Source organism: Sabethes cyaneus, chromosome 3 (genome assembly GCF_943734655.1).
Source record: "Sabethes cyaneus chromosome 3, idSabCyanKW18_F2, whole genome shotgun sequence".
NCBI classification, from domain to species: Eukaryota; Metazoa; Arthropoda; class Insecta; order Diptera; family Culicidae; genus Sabethes; species Sabethes cyaneus.
Window position 1 is genome coordinate 93,291,277 of NC_071355.1, and position 22,344 is coordinate 93,313,620.

Here is a 22,344-nt window from a genome sequence, read left to right on the forward strand (position 1 = left end):
ATAATGGTTCAATAGCTTAAGAATTTAAAAAAAGTTTTCCTTTGCAATCTTGTTAAAATAGTTTAGTAAAAGATATAGCTAAACTTCGTACCCTTGGCAGACATATTATGTATGTAAAGCAACCACAAAATTTATCACAAAGATTTACCCTTATAAGGCTTACTAACGCTTTAGATAAATCGAGTTCTGTCAAGATCATGACACATACCTTGGATTCCGTTTAAATCTAATATTCCATTTTTGTTTTTGTGTTCTGCGAATATCAGCACGTACTAAATAATATATAGGAGAAACCCAACACATGTCTATGAGCAAGTCCGCACATGGTTCCAATGCATTACATATTTTATCACCATTTTCTACCCATCAGTGAAAGAGCAGATGAAAAATGAACAAAATACAACGTGAACAATGTCAGTGAAGATTATGCGAAGAAAGGCAAAATGAAGTTCGATCGAACGAAGAACAGTGGCAGTAGGAAACAATAAATAAATTGCATGACGCAGTGCTATCAAATGTCATGGAATTGCATTCCTGGAGAAATAAAATGAGCTATAGATATTTAATTCAATTAGGGCAAGTGCAGTTGAACTAAGAGACGGAGGAAAAGAAGGCAAAGACAAACCAGCGGCGACGCACGGCATCAGGGTGATGATGACAGCGAAATTCAAAAGATGCCAGCAAGCGATCAGGGTTTCTTGTTTCATCGAACAACCCAAGAACGGAAGGATGAACGAATTTACGCAGTGAGCTGAGAACCCGCTTTATAGAGACAAAAGTATGTGCCATCAGTGATTGTGATAAAATCGTCTTCAAGCGGAAAATGTAGATGAAGTAAAATAGTTTGTGATGACATCGTCGTACTGCTCACATCATCAATGTAACAATGTCGCTTTCGCGACCATTGTCTTCCTGCTGACGACGATGATCGGTAAGTTTGTGTTTGTTGTTCGACTCTATTTTTCGCTACTGTCATATAAATCTGATAGATAACATTTCGGTGTAATTAAGATGGATGTGATTATAACGTATTGGGTTTTGGGTTATCTGAGTTTTCGCATGTATGCTGAACCAACTTCAATCACTCAGTAGGAGCATAAGGAAGTTGTCAGTAAATCATATGACTCAATTTCACTCTCATGGCCGCTCACGAATAATATATTAATTTTTCAACCCTGTTAATGCTTACTGACAAACATAACTTGACAGAGCGTTAGCTTGCCACCGCAGGGATTAATAAGCTGCACAATATCAAAACGATTTATTTTGTCAGTTTGATAAATTCGCGATGGAAAGATTTTTAAATACCGAGTATTTCACTGAAAGCCTTGTTATTAATTAAACACGTTGGTAGTGATTTATTACTGATCCTCGGATTAAAAATAGACTTCGAATACGAAACAGTTGACAAAAATTTTCATTTTATATCGACGAATATTTTGATTTATGGCAAAGTTTGGTTTAAGTAGTGCAGCCTTGTCGGATTAAAGGTGAACATTTAAAGTTTATTCCCTACATGGCTAGTTCTATCACAAAATGAACCATTCCCCATTTAGCAATTGTAACTTTAAGAAATCTAAAGCGTAGTGTTTGCCTCCATGTCTCAAGTACATGTCAATAATGCAACGGCAAGACAATTTACAAAGCATGCTTTCTTTCTGTTTAACTTTATGGGGGACTGCGTAGAAAATATGTTTCATCCAGCAAAATAGTTAATTTTGTAACTGCGGCTGTCATATAATTCTCATTCCACTTCTTCAGAAAAGTTTAAAAAAATATGTTTGATACATAATTTCATACATACATAAATTTGCAGTTTCCAGTATGTAATCAGTAGTGAGTTGTATCATTTGGTGTGTAATCTGTTGATGCAAAACATAAAGGTTTTGTACCTGCTGTCTTTTTCAACCGTTAAAGCCAATCAACTTCCGCGGGTTTTTCTTTCTCGAAGAATAAAGAATAATAAGAATTTCAGTGTGAAATTCGATTTTTGTGTAATAGTACTTACAGTGTGACACATATATATTCGAACAAAAATCATTTTATGTTTGCATTTCATGCATCTTACTTGATGTAGTATCATTTTCGTATTATGTCTTTTTAGATGCGCACGTACCATGTTTGAGTTACGGCCGTTGATAATAAATCAATTCCAAAACGGTGCTGCATGCGGCACTATTTTTCGTGACCTCAAACATCTCGGCATAAAAAGAGGGTTAGTATACTATACAGTAAAAAGATTTGTCGAGACGGGATCCGTTGAAAACCGTAAAAAACCGGAAAGAAACGAAGTGTTAGAGCTGCAGAGGTCAAAAAGGTTGTTCAAGAACGTATTCGTCGCAGTTTCGACCGGTTCGCACGGAAAATGGCAGTTGAGCTGTGTATTAACAGGGAATCTCTTCGTAGAATTTTCAAAATAGATCTGGATATGAAAGCATTCCAAAAACGTAAAATCCATGGGTTAACAGAAGCAACAAAACAAAAACGACAGGAAAGATGCAAACTGCTGCTGCGTCAGCACGGTAATTCCGAAGTGATCTTTTCTTATGAGAAGTTATTTGTTCTGTAAATCCCGCATCATGCTCAAAATGACGTGGTTGGGTCGGTTTCGATCATGGACGTTACAAAGCACAAACGGAATGTACCACGATACCAAAATTCATCAGCGGTCATGGCACGAGGAGGCATTTCAAAGAAAGGGAAACTTTGTCTTGTATTTATTAACAAGGATGTGAAAGTTATTGCAAAATACTATCTAGAAATGGTCTTGGAACAAAATTTGACGCACTACGTTCGGAGAATGTATGTTGAAGACTATTACTGCTTTCAACAGGATGGCCCATTCTGCAAATCTTGTGTAAAGCCAATCTGACGGATTTCATATCGAAAGAGGAATGGCCTCCAAGTTCTCCTCATTTGAATCCACTGCATTTTTGTATATGGGGATACAGCAGAAGCTCAAGGATTATAAATATCATAATTTGGATGAATTTAAGTTAGTTATCAACAAGATATGGAATGATATTCTGATGGAAACAGTGCGTGTAGCATGCAACGACTTTATGAAGCGTTTGAAGCGTGTTATCCAGGCAAAAAGCTCTTCAATAGAGCAATGATTGCTTTTTGTGTTCTTTATCTTTGGGTAAACAACTCCTAAAACTAAAAGTCGAAATATACAAATATACAAAAGTATATGACTTTATTTTTGTTTGAATAGAGTAAGGAGGGGTAAAAGTCCGATTCAATGATTTATCGGTGCAGATTCCGAGTAAATTCTCTACCACTTCATGGATGGGTGACTACTTTGACAGCTTGAATCTAACGTAAACTTTGTTTGCTTACGAAGCATAGTTGCTGAGTTACGTGCAAATGTTATTTTAGGGCGGTTTTGATGTAATTTTTCGTTATACGGCAAATACGATATCAACAGGAGGATATTACTTGTTGAAAATTAGTAGCAGCGTTTTACATCAATCACATATCTGTTTTGAAAATACAGCGAAAATAATTTACAAAATATATTTCGCTTTTCCGTAATTTTATCTAACCCCGTCAAGCGCCTAGCGGGGTAAAAGTTCGATTCACGGACGGGGCAAAAGTGCGATTCATGGACGAGGCAAAATTGTATAGCTAATTATATACAGCTTTAGGCACTATAATACAGATACTAGAAATAACACATCTGCAGAAAACTGTGTGCTCTACAGATGTTGACCGAAGAAAAACAATGTGTTTCTGCTGATGAAACAAAAAGCAAAGGTTTGGAAAAGTTTCGATCTAACGGAGGCTGCAATACACCAGCGCAAATTAGAAAAGGTGCAAATTGAGAATATTCCTTACCAAAACATAACGCAGATTGAAGATAATATGGTTTTGTTAGCTACTGCTGGGCTAAATTCATGGATTCTAGCTTCGAACTTTTTCCCCGCGGTATTCGCACTTTTGCGCCGGTAGTGGGGTAAAAGTGCGAATCTGCACTTGATCAAAAGAAAGAAGAATTTATTTTGCAAAACACTATCACCGCAGATGATTTATAGTTGAATGTGAAGACATTGAGTTACTGCATCATTATAAAATATATTATGTTGTTGTCCTTCTTTATATCTCACGAAAATTGATAACAACTTCAAACATCGCACTTATGCCCCGCCCTACTCTATATATGTGTCGCACTGTACTTCACTGGCTTAACCATTTACCGTTCAGAAGAATGTTTTGGCCTGGTAAATCGAGCAATCGTAGGATGGCGAATCAATTATCGCTTATAACAAAAAATACCGGCCGATTAGGTTGAAAACTCCGGGCTTTCGGATACAATTGGACTTAAAACTTGAAACTCAACTAGAGTCTAAATTGGTTTAGAAATCGGACTTGACATACGGCATTAGACCAAGCTCGTGTTTTTAGTCTTGACCAAATGAAACGATTTTTGAAACTTGATTTTTGAAACGGTGGCTCTACAATTGATGAACGGACGGTAGGGGAAAGTAATGGAAAAAAACATTTTTTGGAATGAAGGGAAAGAGCGAAAAGATGAGGGGGGTTTGGTAGCTGCGCTTAACAAGTAGTCGTTCCTTTTGTCCAATGCTAGAAGGAACATTCCAAAAAAAAAGGTCATTAGTTTCCCCTACCGTCCCTTCATCAATTGTAGAACTACCGTTTTAAAAAATATTAGTACGGCATTAAATTTAAAAAAATAGACTTGAATTTGGACTAATTTATGCTTGAAGCTGTAATTTGGAGTAAATTGGACTGAAAGTTTTATTTGAAATTAAAAATGAAATCGGATTTAAAAGAGAATTCGAAGTTTTTAGTTAACTTTTGGATTTTACATTTTACTTGAAATGGGAATTGAATTCGATTTGGAATTGGACTTGAAATTAGATTTGAAACTAAAGTAGAAATAGGGCATAAAATTGGACTCGAATCATGCAGAACTCTGCTCAACATTGAACTTAAAATCGGACGTAAATTGGATTAGAAACGGTCGTGAGATTTTACTTGGAGTAACATTTGAAATTAGACATTAAATTGGTATTCAAATTTTAGTAGAAATTGGACGTTAAATCAGAGTTTGAATTTGATTTAATATTGGAATTAAATAAAACTTGAAACCAATGTTGCAATTCCAGCGAAAAGCAAACGATGCCTCTTTTCACGCGGGCGACTATGACAAGCATAGCATCCAACCCTTGCCCCACTGACGCAAGCGTATGATAAACAACAGCCGGTATGATAAACAACAGCCGGTATGATAAACAACAGTATGCTTAATTTCTGCTACTTGGATACTCGTGAATGCACAGCCTGCTCACGAGGCTAACAACTCATGAGCAGCCAGCAACCCGTCAGGACTAACGGCACTCTAGCAGTTCATTTTCATTTAATTTTTTTTTTTTTTTTTTTTCATTTTTTAACGCATAAGGGGGTCTAGGAGACCAGGTCGCCAGTAAGAAAAAGCTATACCGTCCATGCTGCGCTAAGGTAGAGGGAGAGGTTTGGCGTCTCAGAATAATAATCTTGCTGATCGAGTGAATCCTGGGGCCCGATGCTAGATAGGGAGATGATAGATCGGAAAGTAGTGGATAGCAGAGGTAAAACTGAGAATAGTATTGAATATAAAAACAGAATGACATTGCAGCGTTAGATGATGCAAATGCCGTGTAGTTCTCTAATCAAAATGCTGTTGGGGAGACATACCTTGCACCTTCATACCTGCTATAAAGGGTACCTGGAGTAATCTTCGTTACCAATCTCAGTTTACAGGTCCTAGAAATTGAACACAGCAGTTGATATTAAATTCGACTTGAATTTGAACATGAACAGAAAGTTAGTTACGAAGCTTTTCTTGAAATTAGGATTAACATGTTTTGTGCCTCCCAGGTGGCTTCGAGGTATGACGCTCTCCTAATAAGCCAGTCTCGACTGGAAGAGGCTGTTAGAGTCAATAGGATCGTAGCAATTGGCCCTGCAATTGTCCGGCACTACAACAGCTCGGCTCCAAAATCTGTCGTATAAAAACAGAAGGTAAAGTTTCGATAAAGGAATGTGGCACATAGGCTTTGCTTTGCTTTGCTATGTTTTTTGTAACTCTCCCACACATTTTACTTCTTTCCTGTTGGTTTTTATCTCTTTTGTAGTCCCGGTTTGCCATTTTTCTTCTTTTTAGTACCGTTTTCTGGGCTTTTGCTTGCAGTTTCTTTGTTTTTCCTTTCTTTTTTCCTCTTTTTCTCTTGTTTTTCTATTTTTAATCTCGTGTGTTCCGTTTTATTGTTCCATTTTACTTCGTTTCCTGTTCCGTTTTATCATTGTTTGTCCTTGTTTGCCTCTTGTTTGTCATTCATGGTTTTGTAACTTTCTTTCTCGTGTTCCGTTTTTCTGTTTTCTGTTTTCTTTTTCCTTTTTTCGTTTCTTCTAACTCTTCACCCTCTTGTTTTTCGTCTTAGTTTACTCCGGTTTTCCTCTGGAGTAGCTGTCTTGTTTTCTTTTTTTCTGACACGTAGATTCTGTTTAGGCCTGTTTGTAACTTGTATTTGTTTGTACCTCTCTCGCTCTCTCTCCCTTTCCCTTCATTTCCCTGTTGGTTTCTTTTGTTTTCTATTCCGTTTTTCTTTTCTTGTCCCATTTTCCCTCTATTGTCTACTTTCCCTCCTTAAATCTCTCGGTTTCTCGTTTTCTGTATGCTATTTCCTCTTTCACTTCTTTTCCTGTGCCGTTTCTCGCGCTTCTCCTCTAAGTTTTCTTAGATTCTTTTTTTGGAAAGGGAGAAAGACTCGCGTAACTTTTCAAAAGGCCCTAAGTAACAATGAGCGATTCTCTTGGTGCCTCTTATCTTTCACTTGCCACGGTGTACAGTGGGGAATGGCTGGCCAGCAGCTAAAAAATGAAGGTTCATTTCGACTCTCCGTTGTATTTTTCCTGTGATTCTATACTATTGAAGTGTTCAAATCCAAAATTTTAGATCAATATGACAAAATTTGAATTTTCTATGAATCTTGAAAGTATGCTAACTCAGCATGTTTTAGCGTTTTTTTTTAAATAGCCCAATATTTCAAAACATGCTAGAGATCTAATGGTAGCTCGGATTTCAACGGTGTCTAAAGAAAAGTTCTTCAAAAAATAAAGCTGAATAAAGCCCATTAATTGAGTATGCAGTAATTTTATCATAGTATGCCACAATTTTAATTTTCATTAAAAAAGTGCCATATTTTCGCGTAAAACACGCTTAAAAGTTTTGAAGCCAAGGTTCGCCACTATTGACACTACCGGTAAAAGTTAGCGGAAAATTTGAGCTTTCAAATGGATATAGTCTCATTTAGCGCAGAGTAGCGCAGAGCACAGATGTTACGCTTGTAAGGCTACTATATCAGAATTCAACAATATAGAAAACATGCAAACACCCAAAGTAAACGTAGGATATCTTAATTATGGGATATCTCATTTACATGGTTGGATAAGCTGCTTCGAATGTATGGTCCATATTGCATATTGACTAGATTTTAGAGGTTGGAGGAAATCTGGAGGATACAGAAATACATACGGAAATACAGCTCGAAGATCTTATGCCAATCCTGGTGTTAGTTCTGAAATCACGGGTATAGATATGAAATTAATTAAAAGGTTGAGAAATTTTCTTATAGCAAGTTCTTGAACACATTATTTCAGAAAAATTCGAAACTTATTGCTTGTATACCAAAAACCTTTATAGTCCTCTTATAATACGTCCACTGCAATGCAAAGAATTTGAATTCGCGGTCATAAATGAATCTAGACAACTATATTGCTGATAAGACGAATGACAGAAGAAGCACAAAAATAAGCTTTTTTTGTTTAATTATAGTTACTTTAACAACTCGGGTCAGTCGTGACATCTGCGGGGTTGGGAATTGAACCACGGTCCTCGGTGTGAGAGGCGTGAATGCTAGCCACTACACCGGTATTGACCCTCACGAAAATAAGGTCATTGCCTAATGCTAAAAATAGTGATAAAAATACAAGACAATATTTTACATGCAAAAATGAGAGTGAAAATACAATTACCGTGAACGTACCATATTCTGCGCAGTTAAGGCATTTTTATGGTTCCTCCGCTATTATAAGTATTCTAGAGTTAAATTGATAACGTTGATAGCAGCAACATGTAGTGCTACGGTCTATAATATATGGTAAAAACATGGGAATTAAAAGTTGACCAACAATTGAGTATATCTTTCGTTTTGTAAACTTATCCACGGTGCCTAATTCTGCGCACCTAAAAAGTAACAATAAACATGCATACCATGTAGTTTATGTCTTTATACGCTGAAAGCACATCAAAAATCCGACATTAGCCATTACCATGATTAAATCCATGATCTGGCCTTCTTGTGCTGTCCAGGTGGCACAGGAACATAATTATCATTTGGATTGGCTTATTTTAAATATTTTATTGTCGAGAACGTGAAGGGCGAGTTCATTCGGGTTTTCTCTACACTGATCATTATACTTTAGACTAATATTAACACTTGTGTTTTCATATAGAAACCACTTCCCCACTCCCTGATAGCTCAATGAAGTTCGACTGTCAAAAAAAATCAGAACACATGGTTCCATGAATTGGCGTTCGTAGGTTCGGACCCCGAGCCGTAACACAGGATTCCAATCAATGCAAGTTAAAGGTTCTACTTGAATTTCTATGCCTCTATACTTCAGCCATTTGGGAGAAGTTGCGTATTTTTACGCGATTTCTTCATAGGATACATTACTGCGCAGAATTTGGAACATGAATAAAAAATCTGTGCCTAAATCTGCGCACTACTGTATCGCATTTTTCCAACGAAAACAAGGCATGCAATCACTCTTTTTGCCTAAAACATGACTAAAACTAATTATTCTTTCTAATTATGCTGGGTAATTTGATCATTGCAAAGAATTTCGATCATAATTTTGTTAATTTTCTAGAAGGACAGTTTTAGCGTTGGCGCTAACGACGTTGTTTTCTGACATATAAAATACTTTCAGTTTCACTTTAATTTATTTCGCTGTCAAATATTATGTCCTTTTTGTGAATAATGGCGTAATATTCAACAGAGATTTATAAAAAAATAACACAATGGCCATAGTTATGCACAATGTTGAAAAATACATATATAAAGAAAAATGCGCATAATTAGGAGCTGCGCAGAATATGGTACGTTCACGGTATTCGTCTTCTTATTTCTCCGGATAAAGCTTATAGCTTCTGCGAAACGGAAAAATGTAATTAGAAAAATCTTTCTGAGAACGCTATATTACTATTGAAGACAAAACGTGAAACGAGTGATTCTGCAGAAGGAGAAGAAGAATAAGAAGAAGAAGAAGAAAAAAAAGATGGAGATAAAGAAGATTAAGAAAACTAATAAGGGGAAGTTTTGATTTTTGATTAATATTAACTTATATGGATTTTGTGTTGATTATTAAAGCTCATACTTGCTTTGTATTGTTTTATATAATGTTTTATCCCATAAAAATCCATCTGTAATAGTTTTCAAAATGACCCCCATTTCTTATACGTCATTACACTTAAAAAATACTTGAAAAATAGTTAAATACTCTCCCCAACACAAAAAATATGCGTTCTAATGCAAAATAAACCTGAAATTCGGACTCAGCACCGCAAAATTACTTAAGAACCACATATTATCCTTGATTTAAAGAGATTTTTTTGCTTGGCCAGCATTTGTATGGAATCGCCCCACTGTGCGGTGATGCAAAAGCACTTCAGCTTTGCATAAATGGATTGCTAGCGTCGATAGTTAGCTACACGTTAAGAAAATTTTTGCTGAAATGCATTTACACTCAGTACTTTTTTTACACGGTTTGTTTTTTCGATTATTAAGAACAGGGCAGCTAAGGTACCATTAATTTATTACTCAATACATTTGGGAGAGTCCCGACATTCGGCACTTAGTTTGTAAATGGTGCCTAAGTTGCACCATTCTTGACTTATCGAAGAAAACAAACCGTGTAAAAAATACTTTATTGTATGTCGCCATAATAATCGAAAGAGAGGGACACCAACGAGGGTCTCTCAATGTTACTTAGGTCTTTTTGAAAAGTTACGCGATAAGTTTCTGATGCGAAGAATAATTTAATTGTATGAATTGAAAAATTTTGATATAGATTAAAAAAATATATTCACCTGTGCAATCATTCTTCGCATCAGACACTTTATTCCTTTTCAAAGAAGAGTTTTTATCATGATCGCGTCTAGAGTCATATACAAGCAAATAAAAAAGAAAAACCACCCCGTGGTGGCTAATCGCACGAAGACCTGCCGGAGCGACTGTCGGGGACGCACTGCCTGTTTCTAATGCACTGGTCGAGTACTTGACAGTCTATCTTTTCGGCGGTAGAAATAAACAGCAGTCATACAAAAATAATTTCGTTTCAAGAAGAGTATGTGTTGTAATTTTTAATAGACAAACTAGGTATTAGACTACCTAATATAACGGGCGGCAGTAGTTTAGAAAATTAAACATTCGGGTACCAACCAAAAGAGCGTGGGTGCGAGCCCCATTTGCCATTGCACAAGCTATTTTTTTATTTTCGGTCTATATCGAAATTTTACAGTTCATCCATTTAGTCATTCTTCGCCTCAGACGTTTCCCTCCTTTTCAAAAAAATAAAAAATGATTTTTCTATTTTTCTTTAAAGTTTTCCACCGTCACTTAACTTAAAATTGTACTTAAAATTTGAAATGAATGATTTTCAATTGGACTAAACTTTAATTGAAACTGTATTTGAAATCGGACTTGCAGTTGAACTCATACATTTCAAATTTGGCATAAAATCAAACTTAAAATTGTGTCTCCTTGAAGTTGGACTTAATATCAATGTTAAAATTAGACTTGGTCATCGGGCATAGACATGAAATTAGAAGTGAAATTGAACTTGCAAAATGGGGTTAAAATTGGATATGAATTGGATTTAAATTGCACTTAAAATTGGAATTAAACTTAAAAATACGCTTTGGACTGGAAATCAGTGTTGGAATTGGACATGAAATTAGTATTGAATTTGAACTTCATATTAAGTTTAAATTAGGCTATAAACTAAACTTGAAATTTCATGTATAATAGGACTGGAAACTGGACTTAAAACTGGAACTATTTTTACGCAATTAATATACTTATCGTAAAAATAGTGGCAGTACAAATTAAAAGCTACGGACTCCTGGGTTATAGAAATTATTTTGTTTTATGGTTAATTTTAAAGAGAATGTGGGACACGTGCTACAATGTACCATAGCCTGGGCACGCCAGTGGATTGGGTTGTTTTGGGCGAATAAAGCACGGTGCACTGGAAGCTGAAAGAAAACCGCTCGCCGGGTAAACCTTGGTGGTACTCGCAGTAGAACACGACCTAGCTGCTCCGGGCTATCGACATTATTTCCCAGAAGATCGAAGATAAATAATCGATGCAATGCAACATACTGTTCCCACTGGTTAGGGTGAGCAGACATATTAATGCGCATCTATGTTTGTACAGTGGCAGACGAACTGGAACATCCCAATGCCAGCATTCGTACCGACTGAAGTTGCCCAAAATTTGTTCAATCCGGTTCATTTGAAGGCTAACTTTTCATGCTTGTACTTCTGATAGCTCTTGCGTGATTCACAAAGTTACCAATAGAGTTTTTCTAAAATCTAACAAACCGGAATAAAATAAAAGTCTGGCCAACATCTGACAGTCATTTAATCCGACGTAGATGAAGAGATAGAACGGAATATGAAATTGAAAAGAAAAATTCTACCATGTTACACAACCCTGCTCCCAACCTACTAAAATGCCAAAGTGAAATGAAGGAAAATTTAAAACCAAAACGAAAAAAAAACTCTAAGCTACTGCATCTGAAATTTAACTACTGGTACTTCACTATCATAAAAGCTTAAAAAGTTACGCCATAAAAACTTTCAAGAGCTGTTTGTTTGAATAGCACATTTCAAGTGCTATAAATGTTTCGAGGCCAGTCGTACCAGGTATGCTAACGCCTAATTGAATAGAAACATCCCGCAACCCTTTCGCCAAAATCAACCCGGCAGGCAGGCGTTTAATTTTATCCCTCATTTGTCAAAATGGTCCGCAGGATCCGTTAATTAACCTTGCGTGTTTTGACAAACAAATCAGCGGTGAACTCGAGCTAAATCTGGACAGGTCGGTTGACACAAATCTAACCTCGATGGTGACTTCATCAGATTTCGAAAAAAGGTGAATGAAGAGATGAATTGGAGCAGTTGGAACACCGGAATTAAAGTCGGCAATGAGTAGGGTGCTGGATGGGTTCATCTACGGCGCGCCGCGGCGGGTCTTCGTCTACTTTTCAGGCATATAGACCAATTTTGATGCGAATTTCATTAAAACTAACCTGGTATTGATATTTATGGATTTTCTTGATTTTTCTACCTGTTTTTACTATGACGAAGAGAATCTGCTGATCGCTCGGAGTAACTACTAGAAATTTTGAGCTGTGATTTAAACTATTTCCACTTTTTTTTATAGTAGTTGGGTAGCTCTTGCACACGGCTCAAAGAATACTTGCATAGATTTTTGTAAATAATTGCTGTCTGTCCATGATAAACGAGAGAAATCTTGCTTATGACGAAGTGAATTGTCGTATGACGAACTCCCGCTGGAGCATGAAAAATTGTTCCATTGAGAAATGTTAGTTCCGAATTATTTTTTCGGGCTAGAAGGGTATACATGTATAGGCAAGATGTGTCAGATTTATCTGATGTAAAAAACTTTAGTGCTTGCGGATTAATTCTTATAAAAACTCGTAATAATGTATGGAGTGTGTTTATATATGATGAACAGGGTCCGTAACCGTACTGAAATAATAACGTCGGGAGGCTTTTGACGTAGGACTACGTCTTACGGCAAGTTTTGAGATAGGGTGTCATTCCAAAAAATCGAAAAATGCGAGCGTCACGAAAAATGAAAGGTTTTGAGCGCTAATAGCTCAGCGGTTTTCCGATCGATTTTCAATATTCTTACACCAATCGATCGGAAAATCTTCTAAGAATTGACCCAAATGAAGAAAAGTATGGATTCTTGATGTTGAACTATTGAAAAATTGAAAACAATGAACCTATGTTTTACCGGAATCCTCGCTTCGTGATTGGTTGCAAGATTCTTTACGATGATCTAAACCTATACCAATTTGATATCTGTGCTTGGGAAGTAAGCCAAAACAAGTGACAAAGTTTCCTCATTTCGACAAGATTTCTTAACACCGCGGTTCAGCCTAGACCATTTTGATGTCCTTGCTTGGGAAGTACGCCAGAGAGAGTGACAAAGCCGCCTCGTGCCAACAGATTTCTTACGAACGCGATTAAACTTAGTCCAATCTGATGTCTGTGTTAGGGAAGTGTGCCAGAAAAAATGACACAAGTTCGTTGTCTCAACAGATCGCAAATTCTTTACTGCGTGACGATTAAACCTCGGCGAAATTGATATCTGTGTTGGAAAAATGTGCTACAGCTGTAGTGTTCGGTTATAATACGGCTTTGTATGCATACGCATGCTTGCCGTTTCATTAGAAGTGTAGTGAAAAGATGTGCTGTTGATAAAATAGGATTGAATTGGTAAAATCCTTTCAACGTGGGAAACCATGGATAATAAAAACAATTTTTAATTTCAATAAGGTAGCAGGAAAGTAATTCGCTATGTAAGCACAAATCGATCTCTTGTACTCTCATGGAACTGCTATATGGAAAGTTTGTGAAGATTTGGTGCAAAGTTTTGTCTATCCTTTTCACTCTTTAACAAACCTGTGCACAGACTTCACAAATAGAACAAACTTGGGAAGGTGGCAGCACCGTTTCGCGCACATAGCGAATAGTTTGTGTTCTTGATTTTGTTAAATTGTTTTCAAATGCACAATCTTTTGAGAATTGAACGTATGCAATGTTACTACTTTGATAAATGTTACATACAACGCATGTAACATGTATATATGTTGCATATAGCATGTATACATGAAGAATCGAATGATTACAAGCATGAATGCATGCTACTATCACTACAAAGAGACTTACGTAGTCCTGCGTCACCTATATATGCGGTCGTGTCTTGTACACAACCCCTCTGATTTTTTTTAATTCTTAGGGGTCTAATAAGGACTGGTACCGAGTGGTCGATACACAAATGGCCGAATCACGAATGGCCGAGATCCAAATGACCGAATTTCAACAACAGTCACAGAAGGCCGAATCATGAAAGGCCGAATCACGAAAGGCCGATTTTTTTCGGAATGCCTAAATAACTATTCAATTAAAACATGAACTGGTAAGCAGTTAACTACTAACTTTAATCAAACAAAAAATGAAATAAGCAACACAACTATAGGGTATAGATGATTGAAAGTTCTTTCTTCTCCTAAGCGCAAATGTGAGAGCTATTTACCGTGTCAGTATCAAATGTTACCTAGACGATTCAGGGCGAGACGGCCGCAGGCAAGAAACCACTACTATTTAGGTGCATACATTTTCCTAGGTTTACTGACTAGTAGGGATTATCTCTTAGTTAAGTCCGAACGAGCAGCAGCGAGTAAGGACAGCGTGTACCCAACGTTTGTGCAGGTTGAAGGCCGTTAATATTTTCGGCCAAATATGAAGTTCGGCCATTCGTGTTTCGGCCTTTTGTGATTCGGTCATTAGGTATATTATGCCATTTGTTATTTCGGCCATTTGTGTTTCGGCCATTCGTGATTCGGCCATTCTTGGGTAATCCCATCTTAATTGATAGCCAAACCTGAGAGCTTGAACCATGGCTTAGAAATGCCTCTCTCGGAAATGGCGATGTACAGCATCACTTTCTGTTCAAACTTATGTGTAAACTTGCATTTAATGTTCGAAGATGCAGTAGAACTATCCATGGAATAGTACCGATTAATTCCGGGACTGTGCGTCTTCGAAAGAGGCAAGTAACTTTCGTCGCCCAAAACAAAGCATTTTTTGGAATAAGTTTTATCATCCAGCGCAACGGCATTGGTATTTCAGAGTCGAAATCTGTTTCTCAGTGTATTTCGGGGCTCTTGTCTTCTTTCGGCACTTTATTCCCACTCTTTTCAATGTTTTGCAGATGTACTGTTGGGAACAGTTGAATTTTTTTGCCGCATCTCGTTGGCTCATGGAATCCTTGTTGTTGAAGTTACGAGAAAAAGAACGAAATCCTTCTGCGTCCATAATTTTGGCTGGTCTTCTACTATCTTGCTTGCAAGTAATTGTTGAGGGTCTTAGGATATGGTAAATAGTTGCCGCAACATTTTCGCTTTTCAAATATTGTACCTTATACTTTTTGCCGACATCTTTGTGCAATTCGTAGAAGTGTACAACGCGCTCGCGAAATGCTTCTTGTTTTAACGCCATTTTGAGCAAAACTTTGAGCAAGCATAAACAAAACAAAAAATACTGGCAGAAAGAAGAGAGAGACTAACATATACACACTCTCATTTCTCTCTGAGTCTGATTATTGTTGTGCATGGGGACCTCGAAAAAATTCCAAAATTTCAGTTGTCACCCGTTACCCGGCTTATTTGCAAAAATATCAATTCATTCGTCAAAATTAATGAAAAGTCCTGCCATCAGAAGACTTTTTCCTGTTGAATGAAAATTAAGGGAACATAAACGACTAAATATTAAAACCAATCATTTTTTTCCAATTCAGATATTGATTCTACTAACACTTACTTTGATACTAATTCTGTAATATTCTGACATCGGGAAGTGGATGAAAAAGGACTTACACATAAGTATTCCTTTGACGCTATTACAGAAATTATTTCTGAGAAATGAGGGATAAATTCTATTTTAGCATTTCGGTTTATGTATATATTTTGGCACACGCTAATAGACGTGTAAAACGCAATTCGTTTAGAAAGAACAACGCCGCAATGATTTCTATAACTACACATATTTTCCATAAGAAACGACTATCTCATAGTGGATGACGGACTGGGAAAATGTTTCCTATTCATAAAAGTTCCACCTGAATTTCCATATTCAATACCAATCTAGCTGTTTATCGGCATATAACTCAGTCTTTTTATGCTGCAAACGAAATGAAGACCTTCATTTGGCACAATCACCGGCAACGTTATGTGACATCTGATCATGCTTCCTTTTCTCTTCCCATTCACAGATATGAGAGAACAAACCATGCTAGCCGAGAATCTTCCGACGACGGAGAATGTAGCATATTCTAAACAAATCAGTTCGACTAACAAGTTGTCATCGCCGACAGTGCCGACGTCACCGACGGAAAGGATATCGCTGAATGTGACAACGGCAAATACGATGACACTTCTCGAGCAGCATCAGTGGAACTTTTCCTCGACACCTTATTACGAGACAGCAACCCTTTCGCAGTCACCGGCGACGGTTGTGACAACATCCCCACCCTCTCCACCAACCATAGAAATATCGCCAACGATGGCTCCGGCGACACTGGCAAAGGATCAATACAAATCTAGCTATAGTATAAAGTTCACAACTTTTCGACCATGTAAGATCGTCAACATCGCATCTAAAATGCTAATGAGTTGGGCGAAAGCTACTAATGGATTCTATTCTGGTGATTTATTGTTTCAGTACTAGTACCTACTTTACCTGATATTCGACATAGGATTATACATTCGATGCCTTATCAGTCCAAGCATCACCACGAGCGACATTGGGGTCCATTTTTCGAAGAGCCTCTCAATGTGACTTCCGGAGCGCTGCAAGTAGGCTACCATTTGTCAACGGAAGCCATTCTCAACTGTAGGGTAGGAATGTTGAAAGATAAAACGGTAGGTACCTCTGCTATCAGTCTCCATTTTGCTTCATTCGAAATGCCCTGTCCTTTCCTAATCGACAGAATGAGTTAGATTGGGTTAGGTACGACGGAGCGTACGATCTACGGTTGCCATGACAGTGAATTGACCGATACTGCATGCCAAAATGCTGTGCTAACAGCAAGAGATACATCACCATTAATCTTACCCATGTCGATTGTCCCTACCAACCTGAATAGAAATTTTCATGAAATTTAGATCATTCCAAAATGAATACTAATGCCTAGCTGCAGTCTCATATAATATGTTCTGCCTTTCGACAACTTGAATTTAACAAGATTTGTACTTCAAACCAGGTGATGTGGATTCGCAGAACAACCGATAAGGTATCGCTCCTGACAGTCGGAAACAACACGTATAGCGGAGATCCAAGGATACGGGTGAAATTTCAATATCCGAATAATTGGCGCCTACATATCAACCCAATCAAGAATGACGACGGTGGCCTGTATATGTGTCAAGTGTCTACGCATCCACCCAGAGTTTTTGCCACAAATCTCACAGTGCTCGGTACGTACCTTCAACCTTCCTTCCGTATATAGGATGTAGAGTATGTAGATAAGAGTATATGTAAACGCAAAACAAAAGCATTCAGTCACATTCGGCTCTGCCTTCAACACGCCACGGGATGCTGTGAATGATTGCTTCGCTTTTCATCGGTTGTCTTTCGTACCCAGCGCAGTGAAAAATTAGCTCACTTTTGTGTGTTCACCGAGCATCGTCACGTCATCCGTTACGGTCCCGAATGGCACCGACTCCAGTAGCCGTCACCTGTCCGAATAAGTTAGACGAATAGAAAATCTTACCATTTGACGTTCTGCTGCTGATATATTAAGCATGCATTCTAATGGAAAACTTTTCATCGAGCATAATTAAGCGGTTCGTAGATGCTCGACAGATGCTCTAATTGTGAGCTTTAGACAGTAATTCATTCAATCACGTATTTCACAGTTTCTTTGCCTTGGATAGAATTTTAAAATCAGCAAAGTTTAATTCATTGAATTAAATTTTTGCAGGTTTGAAATGCATTTTTATTTTACTGGATCAATAGCTTTATGATATTAGGCCGTTTAAATATAACTGCTCACTTTACTTCTCCCGTGTTAACCGTGAAAACATGTGAGAGAAGTAAAGCAAACTTTTTCATTTATACAGCCTATTGATGTGAGCTTGAATTTCTTTTGCAAAACCAATCAGTAATTATTTAAATTGTTTTACATTGGCACGAGGACGAGAGTTTATTTTTCATTTCGCGATTTCCGAGAACACGACACACTTTTCGTCCGATTCCCTTTCCAGCTATACATAGACCTAAATAACCGTCCAGTTAGTCTCGGGGTACGATGCTAGCCTAACAAAACAAGCCAGCCGTCGTATATTCGAACCCCGGCTGGGCGGTGCTGCTATGGAATCTGCCGGATTGTTGCCACACCCCCGTAATTGACCTGTACTCTAATAACCGGCGGCGAAGTCTGTCGATAAACAAGGGTCAAGTTCATAAAGACGTTTATACCCATGACTTTGTTTTGTAGACCTACGTCAAGAAATTTGCAATATCTCAAACGCAACACTTTTGGATGATCTGTCGTTGCACAAAGATTTGGTCCGTTGTCGATCGCTCGTCAACAAACCAGGCTTGATAATTTTCCACGAATCTACTTGCTAGCGACAATAAACGGCGGAAGATGATCCAAGAAAGCACTTTATACGCAGCATTACGAATGGTGATCGCTCGATCGTTCTCACATTATAGTTTGTCGCGCTTCTTGTATATTAAGCATAGTACTCCCTCCTTCCACTCCTCCGGTAGCAGTTTCTTTTCCCAGATCCTGACTATCAGCCAGTTCAGGCAGGTAGCCAATTTATCCAAACCCATTTTGAAGAGCTTCGCTGCGATGCCGTCTTTACCAGCTCCCTTGTTGAGCTTCCTGAGCTGCTTAATGGTTACGATCACTTCAGCTATTTTGGAGGTCGGCACATCACCATCATCCGCTACACCGATATAATCATTGTCCCTGCTGTTTTGGTATTCCGTTTCCGCACCATTCAGGTGCTCATTGTAGTGCTGCTTCCACTTTTCGATCTACTCACGCTCAGCCGTCTTTATCCCGACCCATTTCGACTCGCGGAACAAGACTTTTGCGAGATACTTTCAGTTTCTTGTGGAATTTACGCATTTCCTGAGAACAATACAGCTGTTCCATCTCTTCGCACTCCATTTCTTCCGAACGGCGCTTCTTATCCCGGATAAACTGGGTTTACCGTCTTCGTTTCTGTCTATATCGTTCCACGTTTTGACGGCTACCCTGCTACACCATCGACGCCCGCGATGTATTCTTCTCGTCTAACATTCTCTGGCCTTCCTCGTCGAACCAGTCATTACGTCGATTCCTCTCAGCGAACCCACGATAGGTTCTAACGTCCATGATATCCGAGAAGTGCCTTTCATCAATCAAAACGTGGTCGATTTGCGAGTACATCTGTTGTGGTGATCTCCAAGTGATACCGGTATGGAAGGCTGTGCCAGAAAATGGTATTTCATATGACCATATTTTTGGAAGCGGCGAAGTCAATGAGTCGATGGCCGTTTTCGTTCGTAAGCGGGTTTGCGCTGAACTTTCCAATAACCAGTCTGAATTTCTGGCGAACCTGAGCGTTGAGGTCTCCGATGACGATTTTGACGTCATGTCTTGGGTAGTTGTCGTATTCATGCTATCTGAAGTACTGTACACCCAGATGCTGACGAAGCCTCAAAGTTTCATTATGGATGATGAAACTTACGTCAAGGCGGACTTTCGGCAGCTTCCGGAGCTACTATTCTTCCCCGTCCAGCACAAGTTTGATGTTCCGGAGGAAGCAAGGAAGCAGTCACTTTCAAAGTTTGCCAAGAAATATATCATTTGACAAGCTCTTGTGGTACCGACTACTACCGACTGTAGATAGGCAGATCTACCACAAGTATTGGGACAAAAACAATTGCGTGTATTTCAGTGATTTATTATTGAATTCAAGATCTTTTCTTACACCAATGAAACATTTTATTCGTACTTTTAAGAAAAAATACGGATAAAATTATTCGTAACGGTTTCGAAGGAATTCTCTAACATTTCCGGTAACATGGTGCACATATTCTTCGTCCATCATTTTGGCTACCTTATTACACCAGTCTTCATCTGATTGAGGACTTTGACAACTATTCCCTTTGCCTTGAGTCTCCTCTTCAGGATTGCCCAGTATTTCTAAATAGGGCGGAACTGGGGGTAATCGGATGGGTTAAGGTCTTTCGGAACAAACTGGACCCTTTTCTATACATACCATTCTTGAACGACTTTGCTGTAATGATAGCTTGCCAAATCTGGCCAAAACATCACGGGATGTTGGTGGGATCGAATGAACGGCAAAATTCGTTTTTGGAGACACTCCTTTTGGTACAGTTCCGACGTCATTGCCTTGTTTGTAACGATAACTTTCGTTTTTCTGTCACAGCTGCAAATGCCCTGCCTAATCATAAACTTTCGTGCAAATTTGTCGGTAAAAACAAATTTAAATTTGCTTGGAACATCCTCCTGAGCCGTTGCCAAGTAAAATTTTTGACCTGGCATTTGCACGAAGTCAGCCTTGACATAGGTTTCATCGTCCATCAGAAGACACCCGTCGAACTTGGTTAGCACCCGGTCGTAAAGCTTTCGAGCACGGATTTTAGCTACATTATACTGTTTTATGGTTCGGTTTGGCTGTTTGCTAGCTCGATACGACTTGATTCCTTCCCGGAGTCGAGTTCTCCTCACTTTACTATGGGCAGAACTGAATTTTCTGGCCAAATCACGGTCCGACAGATTGGGATTCCTCTTGATGGTTCGATAGTTCCACTCCGAGGATTAGCTATAGGCTTCCGAATTGTCGTCAATGTTTCCTTATACCGTTTAATAACGCACCATACGGTATTTCTGGGCAATTTCAGCTGTTTAGCTGGCCCAGATGCAGACCACAATGGATTTTCCAAATAATTATGCTAAATTTTTCCCTTCTTTCGGCTTCCATGATGTTTGTTTACAAAATACAGTCGTTTTGCGGAATGTCAAAAATACATAGGTGAAGCTAACAAAATGTGACAGAGGCGTATAAACCACGTGCCTGCAGCTGCACGTCTTGATGAGAATCACATCATGCATCTAGTGAAAACTGGAAGGCTCCGGTAGGGCGGCCACGTCGCAATGATGCCGGACTACTGTCCATTGAAATCTGCTGATGGTAACCTGCTATGTAGGTTATCGTGTATGAAAGATTATCGTCAATTTGCTGTAAGCGTCTAAGATGATGAAGTAGTATTCGAGTATTGGCAACCGTGACTACAGCTTTTGCACAGTGCAGTGTTGACTGTTGGAAAGCCTTGATGAAACTGTAAATCATCCATTCTCGGTCAGTCACAAATGGCTCTCGTATGGCCTCCCGTATGGATTCACTAATGCGTCCTCGAACATAATGCAGTCCTAACCGATGCAAAATCCTTCTTGGCGATCGTGGAACCACCGCTGCTTGCTTTTTTGTGTATCGAGCTTGGGTTTTGGAAAGCCGTCTTGGATGTAACTATGAACCTTCCGAAGGGATGAATCGGACTGAAATTTAGAGGAAGATAATTGACGCTACTGATTTCGATTGACCACAAATCTTCCTCCCAGGTGGTACACCCCACTACGAGATCGTTGCCCGGTTTGACATGCTGATAGACGAGCCTGTCGGCATTCCCGAACTTGTCGGTCGAGGCGTATTTCAGAAGTAAATCGTAGTTGAACAATATGAGCCCAACGTTTGAGTCACTTGGCGTTGTAGACCGAAATTTATTGTGGTAACTATTTAAATTAATAAACCTTCGATCAACATATATAAGAAGGGGATGATATGATGATGGGCTCGAGAATAATATGATAGGAGTTTTCAAGCGGTATTTTCTTCTTCTGATGTAACACTAGCGTTCAGTGTTTACTCTTTAACCAAAGACTACAGAACTCAAGACTGGGCATTCTGTCAATTCTCTACGGACAGGGTTAGTACGCCCTCCACAGACGACGGTGACAATTGTATCAGTTTGTATATGTGCCATCAATGTGATATCACTACCACACTGACTTCATTGGATGACATCGTACATCAACATCACGCTCGTGCATTTTTTCAGATGGTTGCGATCACTAACACTTTTAAGCAACTCCCTTGTAATAAAATATGATGTTAGTAGTATCGTCCTTTGCTGTGTATATGCGAACCCATGGGGCTGATATGATGTCACATTTTCGTTGCTCATATGAAAAAGGCGGCAAACGCAAAACGATTTCACAAAACAACTTTAACTAACCATTCTCACAGTTTCATGTGTTTCGCATCAATTGCCTACCTGGCATTGACATAACATAGCTAAAAACTTGGCTAAAATCGAACTAAAACTAACAAAATTCAACAATTTCCACATTCGACTCGGTTGTCAGCTTGAG

General features: G+C 38.5%; 1 protein-coding gene across 1 annotated transcript in view; it reads left to right on the forward strand.

The window, feature by feature from the left end:
• Positions 1-849: 849 nt before the first annotated feature.
• The window catches only part of LOC128743792 (uncharacterized), a 36,368-nt gene continuing 14,873 nt past the window's right edge, over positions 850-22,344 (forward strand). The window contains exons 1-4 of the mRNA XM_053840458.1: positions 850-931; positions 16,162-16,524; positions 16,611-16,810; positions 17,152-17,365. Of these exons, the coding sequence (XP_053696433.1) occupies positions 850-931; positions 16,162-16,524; positions 16,611-16,810; positions 17,152-17,365 (859 nt within the window). The remainder of the gene's footprint in view (positions 932-16,161; positions 16,525-16,610; positions 16,811-17,151; positions 17,366-22,344) is intronic.